This window comes from Nicotiana sylvestris, chromosome 8, assembly GCF_000393655.2.
Source record: "Nicotiana sylvestris chromosome 8, ASM39365v2, whole genome shotgun sequence".
NCBI lineage: Eukaryota > Viridiplantae > Streptophyta > Magnoliopsida > Solanales > Solanaceae > Nicotiana > Nicotiana sylvestris.
Window position 1 is genome coordinate 144,299,582 of NC_091064.1, and position 9,279 is coordinate 144,308,860.

A 9,279-nucleotide genomic window follows, 5' to 3' on the forward strand; every position below is an offset into this window, starting at 1 on the left:
ACCTAATCTGTTCCTAATAACTTAACCTCTCCCGTATCAAACCAACCAACTGGGGAACTACACCGTCTCCCATATAGGACCTCATAAGGATCCATCTAAATACTCGATTGGTCGCTGTTACTATAGGCAAACTCCGCGAGTGGCATGAACTAATCCCAATAACCCCTAAACTCCATAACACAGGCACAAAGCATATCCTCCAATATCTGAATGGTGCGCTCAGACTTTCTGTCCGCCTGAGGGTGGAATGTTGTACTCAACTCAACCTATATGCCTAACTCACACTGTACGGCCCTCCAGAATCACGATATAAACTGCGTACCCCATTGTGAGATGATGGATACCGGTACACCATGAATTCAGATAATCTCACAGATCTAAACCTAAGCCAGCTACTCTGAAGAATAGGTAGTCACTACTGGAATGAAATGAGCTGACTTGGTCAACCTGTCCACAATCATCTGTACTACATCAAATTTCATCTGAGTCCATGGGAGCCCAACAATGAAGTCCATAGTGACATGCTCCTATTTCCACTCGGGAATCTCAAGTCGCTGAAGCAAACCACCTGGCCTTTGGTGCTCATACTTCACCTGCTGACAATTTATGCACCGAGCTACATACTCTACTATGTCTTTCTTCATCTCCTCCACCAATAGTGATGCTTCAAGTCCTGATACATCTTAGGGGAACCCGGATGAATAGAGTATCGCGAATTGTGTGCCTCTTGAAGAATCAATTCATGCAAAATCATCCACATTGGGCACACATAATCGGCCCTGCATCCACAACACATAGTCATCTCCGATAGTAACCTCCTTAGCATCGACATGCTGAACCGTATCCTTGAGGACAAGAAAATGGGGGTCATCATACTGACACTTTCTGATATGATCATATAGAGAGGACCGAGAAACCATGCAGGCAAGAACTCGGCTAGGCTCCAAAACAACAAATCTAACAAACTGGTTAGATAAGGCCTGAACATCCAATGCTAATGGTCTTTCTGCTGCCGGTAGATATGCTAAACTACCCAAAGTCTTGGCCTTTCAACTCAAGGCATCGGCCACCACATTGGCTTTCCCGGGATAATATAGAATGGTGATATCATAGTCTTTAAGCAACTCTAACCACCTCTGATGCCGCAAGTTAATACGCCAGATCTTCACATAGGACACCATACAAATAATGTTGCCAGATCTTGAACGCATGAACAATGACTGCCAACTCCAAGTCGTGGACAGGATAATTCTTTTCATGGGTTTTAAGATTTCAAGATGTGTAGGCAATCACCCTACTGTCTTGCATCAACACCGTGCCAAGGACAATACGTGACACATCATAGTACACAGTATAAGACCCCGAGCCCAGAGGCAATACTAACACCGGGGCTGTAGTCAAGGCAATCTTGAGCTTTTGAAAGCTCGTCGCACACTCCTCAGAACATCTGAAAGGATCACCCTTCTGGGTCAATCTGGTCATAGGTGCAATAGTAGATGAGAAACCCTCTACAAAACAACGATAATACTCGGCCAAACCAAGGAAACTCTGGATCTCAGTAGTTGATGACGGTCTGGGCCAATTCTGCACTGCTTTAATCTTTTTCAGATCAAAATTAATCCCTTTACTTGACACCACATGACCCAAAAACGCCAACGAATCAAGGAAACATTCACACTTTGAGAATTTTGCGTACAACTTGTTTTCTCTCAAGGTATAAAGCACGATACTCAAGTGATGATAATGATCTTCCTAACTATAGGAGTACACCAAGATATTGTTAATAAACACATTGGCAAATGAATCGAGATAAGGCCAGAATACACGGTTTATCAAGTGCATAAATGTTTATGGGGCATTGGTCAACCCAAATGACATCACAAGGAACTCGTAGTGATCGTGCCGAGTTCTACAAGCAGCCTTTAGAATATCCAGATCCTAAATCTTTAGTTGATGATAACCTGACCGCAAATCAATCTTAGAGAACACTCTGGTACCCCGTAGCTAATCAAATAAGTCATCAATTCATGGCAATGGATACATGCTCTTCACTGTAACCTTGTTCAACTACCGATAATCAATACACATGCAGATATTACCATCCTTCTTCTTCACAAACTAGGCCGGAGCACCCCACGATGACACACTAAGCCAAATGAAACCCTTATCGAGCAAATCTTGCAATTTCCTTTAACTCCTTAAGCTCCGCTAGGGCCTTATGATATGGTGAAATAGAAATGGGATGAGTGCCTGGCAACAATTCAATACCAAAATCGATATCCCTATCGGGCGGCATGCCTAGAAGATCTACTGGAAATAAATCTGGGAAGTCTCTCACTATCGGAATTGACTCAACGGTAGGAGTATCAGCACTAACATCTCTTACAAAGGCTAGATAAGCAGCAGACCTCTTCTCAATCATCTGCTGAGCCTTTAGACATGATACAACCCTGCTAGGAACATAATGTAATTCACCCCTCCACTCTAACCGTGGTAAATCTGGCATAGCCAGCATCAAAGTCTTGGCATGACAATATAGAATAGCATGATAGGGTGACAACTATTCCATGCCCAAGATAACATCAAAGTTTACCATACTAAGTAACAATAGATCAACTCTAGTCTCATAACCACCAATAACAACTAAACACGACCGATACACACAGTAACCAACAATAGAATCTCCCACAGGCATGGACGCATAAATAGGAAGAATCACGAGATACACCCAAATACAAAGCAAAGTTAGATAATACATATGAATAAGGGGAGCCCCGATCAAATAAGATTGACGCATCTCCATGGCAAATTGGAACCATACCTGTAATGACTGAGTCTGAAGAACTTGCCTCCATCCTATTTGGAAAAGCATAGAATCTGGTCTGGCCTCCCTCACTAGGGTGACTCTATCCGCCCATCCCCCACCCCTAGTTGGCTATGCGGGCGGACCGGCAACTGGGGCAGCAATTATGGCCTGAGAAGTCTGAGGGCCTGACTGAATCTATGGAGCCTGAGTAGCCTGGGGAGGTGCTACCCTCCTTAGTCTGGGGTAGCCTCTAACCATATGACGAGTATCACCACACTCAAAGCAAGCACTCGGTGTGCACCTATTGGGACTTGATAAGTGTGGATTTTGACCATTTATTAGTAACTTTTTACTTTTGTTTTAATCAAAAAGTATTGATTTATGTTCCCAAAACTAATGAAAGTGTGCAAATTGCAGGAATGTTGGAAATTTGGACTCTTAAGAAAAATTTTGACTAAAAAAGGAGTGTTCTGACTCATAAGGCAAGCAAGGTGAAACACATAAGAAGTGTGGTCCTCAGAGGTTTTTCTCCAACTGCAAAGCAAGTGCAGACCGCAGAATTTCCTCTGCAACTGCAGATTTTGTGAAGAAGTCCAGTAGTACATTAGGCAGAAGTGCGAACCGCATATGAATTGTGCATCCGCATAACATGGTCTACATTGAAGAGAATTCAAAAAGTTCAGAGAGTTCACAAATGACCAATACTTAAGCCTTTCCTAAAGTGCGGACCGCACAAGAATTGTGTGGCCGCAAAAGCTACATTGTGGCCGTAGTCAAAATTGCACAATTGCAGCATCCAGTTCCTTGCAAGACCAAGAAATGTGCGGACCATACATGAAATTATGCGGCCGCAGAACCTCCCGAGGGATATTTTTGTCAGCAAATTTAGGGCCACTATAAATAGACAAGAATCACATTTTAGTTCAGTTTTTGAATTTCAATAAGCTATAGCCGTTGTAGTTTTCTATTTTAGGAAATTTATGATCATTTTGGGATAAAACCATCATAGTTTATTATTTTAATATTATATTATAAGTTTAATTAGTATTTCTTCTTTGCTTTCTTCATTTTCTATTATGAGTAGCTAGACATTTATTAGGGTTGTGACCCAACCCTAGTGTGTAAACCTTGTGGGTATTTATTTAATACTTGTTTTTGATTAGGTGTTGATTATTTAACCTTGTTTACGCTTTAATTTTAGAATTAATGGTTGCAAACATTGATGCATGCCTTTTTGACTTGGTCTTTACTTGAGAAAGATGGACCTAGTCTAGGGAAACTAGGCTAACAAGAAATTGGGCTAATATAGGATTTGACTAGCCTAATTAAAGGTTTTAAACTAGAGATAAGGAAAACCCAACTTGAGCTCATATCAACTATTTAGTATGATACCCATTTGGGCTTGAGAAAGCCAAATTAGGCAAAATCACTCTATAACCGAGAGGTATTGAGTGGGTAACTTTGAGTTGAGAGCTATAATACACCCCGATTAATAAAACAAGTGTTAACGTACTTAACCCATCAGGCGAATACCTAGGTGAAGGTCACATCCCTAGGTTTTTTAACCGCTTGGTAAAAAAAACAAAAACAATCACTCCCTTTCTAGTTTCTTCTCATTAGTTCATAATTGTTAGTGTTAATTTAGAAGTAGAAAACAAAATCCCTTATTTGGAAGAGTAATTTATTTATTTCATTTGCTCTCATCAAGTGTATACCCTAACACCCATATTAAACTCCATGTGGAGATCGACCCCAACTTTTGTTGGGTACTATTCTTCCAACAACCATTTCCACTCACTATTGGGTGCGGATTGGACATGGATCAATTTTTGGCGCCATTACCGGGGATTTAAAATGGTGCTATCTATATATTTGAGTGTGTTTGTTGAATATCTTCTTTCCCTTCCGTGTTAGCAACTTGTTTAAGAAATTATAGATACAAACATGGCGAACAATGGTCTCAGAAATTTGCCTTTGGGGGAATTGGACGGTGAGGAAGAACAAGTAGAGGAGGTACCTCCTGAGCCTCAAGAAAATCAGAGAGGCCAGGTACCACATGACGAAGTGCCTGTTCCACCCCCACATCCACCATGAGCGGCTCCACACCGGATATTTCCCAACGAAGGTTATGCTAGTGCAATAGTCCCTCCCTGTATTAGAGCGAGCAACTTCCAAATCACCAATGTGATACTCACTTTTTTGAGCAACATGGTTTCTTTACTAGTGCTCCAACTCAAAATGCTTATAAATATTTGAAGGGTAGTATGGATACATGTTGAGGGAGCAAGCAAACTAATGTTTCCAATGATGCATTCAGGCTAAGGCTTTTACCTTTCTCTCTACGGGGGTAAGCTTTATATTGGTTGGAACGATTGCTGAACCATTTAATTGACACTTGGGATGAGTTGGCGGCAAATTTCATTGCTAAGTTTTTCTCTCCTAGGCACATGGCTACTCTTCGAGATGAGATCTTGAAATTCAAGCAAGAGTTGAATGAACCACTACACAAAATATGGGAGCATTATAGAACAATGGTTAAGGAATCTCCCAACAATGATGTGAAGGAAAACATGATAAAACGAACCTTTTATCGTGGGATTAACACAACTGACCAATGTGTTGTGAATCAAATAGCCGGTAGGAACTTTATGACTATGCCTTATGCGGAGGTGTGTGAAATCTTAGATGGGATGGCGGAAACATTGTCGGCTTGGAAATCCCGAGTCAATGTTCCACAAGGTGATCCGAATATGATCTACCTTCACAAAGAATTGCAAGACCATGGGCAAGCCATTGCCGAATTGACCACTACCATGACTCAACTAGCAAAGGCCCAACTAAATCAAGTGCAAGCTCCTAAGAAAGTTAATGCTATGGAGGGAGTGAATGTGTTGGTGAACAATAGGAGGACCAAGGGTCTACAAGTGCAAACTCGAGTGGAGAACTAGGTGCAAGATGGATGGTGGTTTTGATCAAGATGATTCTTACAATGAATAAGAGGAGGAAGTGCAATATGTGAACAATTTTCAAGGGCAAAGAAATAACTTCCAAGGCTCAAACCAACAACAATGTCGACCACAAAACAATCATGCCAATTGGAATTATAGCAATCAAGGGAATTTGCATAAAAACAACAATCAAGGAAATTGGAGTGGAAACAACCAAGGAAATTGGGGAGGCAACAATCAAAGTGGATGGAGTAAGAATCAAGACAACCAGGGGTCGGGTTTTCAAAGGCGTCTAATGTATCAACAACTGAGCAACCCACCTCCTTATAGTTCCCAATGGTTCAAGTTCTTCAAACAATGACATGAGACATATTGAAAGTATGCTCAATCAAATGATAGAAAAGAATTCCGATTTGGATGCCCAACTTGCCTCACACAACACATCAATCCGCAACCTAGAAATTCAAATGGGGCAATTCTCTCAAGCTTTAAATTCTCGTCCTAAGGGGGCACTACCAAGTGATATGGTGGTAAACCCAAAGGGTTGCAACAATACGAGGCATGCCATGGTGGTTATCACAAGAAGTGGAAGAGGCGAGAATGCACCCACCTCAAGTGGAAGGCAACTTGGTGATGATGATGAAGTGATGCAAGAAGAAGAGATTTCGAACAATGTTGTTAAACCTAATGAGGAAGTTTGGATTGATATTGATGATAGTGTGGAAAGACTCAAGAGGAGGTGAACCCATCTAGAGAACGCATTATTCACATACCAGAGCCGGTAGTGCAAAAGGCTAAGGCACCATTGCCCAAGCCACTACCTCCGTACCCTCAAAGACTTTCCAAGCAAAATGGTGAGAATTAGTTAAAGACGTTTATTCAAATGATGAAGAGTCTTTCAATCAATGTGCCATTGGTCGAAGCTTTGGAATACATGCCCGGTTATGCAAAGTTTATGAATGATCTTGTGACAAAAAAGCGGTCAATGAATTTTGAGACCATCAAAGTAACTCATCAAGTGAGTGCAATTGTTCATTTAATGGATCCTAAGTTTGAGAATCTCAGTGCTTTCACGATTCCTTGTACAGTTGAAAGTGCCGAATTTGCTAAAGCTCTTTGTGATCTTGGGACACGTATAAATTTGATGCCCTATTCGGTTTTCAAGACTTTGGGGATTGAGCAACCAAGACCTGCCTCTATGAGATTGAAAATGGTCGATCGTACCATGGAGAGGCCGTTGGGTGTGAATTAAGATATTTTGGTTCGGGTTGATAAATTCATTCTTCTGATGGATTTTGTCATTCTAGATTGTGTGGTTGATTATGAGGTGCAAATTATTCTTGGGAGACCTTTCCTTGCTATGGGTAAGGCTCTTTGTGATGACGAGATGGAAGGCTTTATGGAATATGTGAACTCTTTGCAAAGAATGGGGTCGTACAACTATGCATCCTGATAATTGCCCTTGGATCTTGAAAATAGGAAGACTCCTCCTACAAAGCCTTCTATTGAAGAGCCACCTACCTTGGAGTTGAAGCCATTGCCTTCACATCTTCGGTATGAATTTCTTGGCCTTTGTTCTACTTTACCGGTTATTCTTTACTCTTGTTTGACTAACGTGCAGGTCGATTCTACATTGGCGATGCTACAAAAGAGGAAGAAGGATATTGGGTGTGTCACGCCCCAAACCTGCGGAGGCGTGGCTAGCACCTGACGCCGTACTGGCCCAAGCCAACCACTCTGTAACCCATTTTTTTTGTAACCATCATGGGCCAACATGACCGTGGGCAAAAATTGTATCAATGAACCGTCGTTCTTAGAACATAAATACACATGGGTCGTCAAGGCCTCTAACATATTGTACAAAATGAACCACTATCTACAAAGCCTCTAAGATTATTTAAAATCAAATGGGATAGGGTACCGGCCTACCCATAATCCTGTAGCAACACTCTGATACGAAGACTCATAGACTCGGTTGCACTTTGAATGAGGTGGAGTATTACCGATCCTTTGTTGAAATGCTAACCTCGTTTATTATGAGGGCTCGTCAAACTGATTATCTATACCTGAAGTCATGAATGCAGTGTCCCCAACAAAAGGACGTCAGTACGAATAATGTACTAACTATGTAAGGCAGAACTGAAACATAACAGTAAGCCAACCGTAATTAAAGACATATAAGAAGATACCTGAATCTCTGAAGTGTCACCATATATGCATACTTATTATACTAATATATATATATATATAATGCTTTTCTTTGAGACTATTATCCACATCTTATGATGCATGACTGCCCAACTGATCAGTGGTAACTGCCCGACCGGCCGTAGCTCGGTGGTAAATATGTCTGCCCTACTAGCCATAGCTTGGTGGTAAATGCAAGACTGCCCGACCGGCCGTAGCTTGGTGGTAAATGAATATGCGTGACTGCCCAACCGATGGAAAATAATGATACATAACTGCCCAACCGGTGGTAACTGCCCGACCAACCATAGCCCGGTATTAAATGCATGAAGATGCATGTACGTGTATCACTATATTATAAACATTAACATATTTATTATATACCTCAATAGAGACTTAGGAACATACTTAGACAGGCTTGAATATCATTTCACAGGAATGAATAACATAGACATCCTTAACTGCTTAGAGTAGAACCATTTATGGAATAGCAATACATTTAGGTTTCGTTGCTTGGATCATGCTAAAAGAAGGAAGGATTAGCCTTAACATACCTGAACCGATTCTCTTGAGAAAGATAGCACTCCACTCCCTTGGAATCGCAAAATCCCATTGCTATTAAGCTAAAAAGTTTCGTGTGAATCTCTTGCTGAAGCTAATTACATTGCTATGAAGATAAATATATCTGTCTTTTGTGAATTTTATCAAAATCTCATATGACTTTTGTTAGCATAAGTCTTTCAACATAACTAGCTTAATAGACTTACGTTGCCTTCAACACATCTTTGTGAATTTGAGTATTTTAAGGATTTAGCCAAGATTCCCTCTAAGGGTGCCACCTAGCCTCACAACATAGTTAGTGACCTTAAATGTCCAGACATGCTGCCACGTTAAGAACTTTTAGGCTTTATCCAAGATCCTAATTAATTATTCACTAATCAATAATTAACCAATTGCCCGCATAATTAATAATTATCTCAAATCACTTAAAATAGTACTCACTTTTAATATAATTTATACATCTTACTATCATGGTCATGTGGTACCATATAAAATCAATACATACAGTATTATTTCATTAAAACATCTGTGTAAAAAAATGCATATATTTTCTCAACTTTTAATTTTCCTAATCTTAAATAAAGAGTAAAGGTTTTCGTACGCTTAATTCTTAAAATTGTAAAAAGATATCCTTCTTTTCTTGTGAGAAAATAATTTCTATCTTCACAATAAAGAAAATCTCATAAAATTTTTAGTATTATGAGTATTATTGAAAGTAGTAATATTAATAATTATATAAAATCATATTTTTCAACTGTTTTACAAAAATATTCCACT

General features: G+C 40.2%; 1 protein-coding gene across 1 annotated transcript; it reads left to right on the top strand.

Moving 5' to 3' along the window:
* Positions 1-6,640: 6,640 nt before the first annotated feature.
* Positions 6,641-7,006, top strand: LOC138875788 (uncharacterized). The gene has a single exon (XM_070154654.1). The coding sequence runs from the start codon at positions 6,641-6,643 to the stop codon at positions 7,004-7,006; it is 366 nt and encodes a 121-aa protein (XP_070010755.1).
* The last annotated feature ends 2,273 nt before the right edge of the window (positions 7,007-9,279 follow it).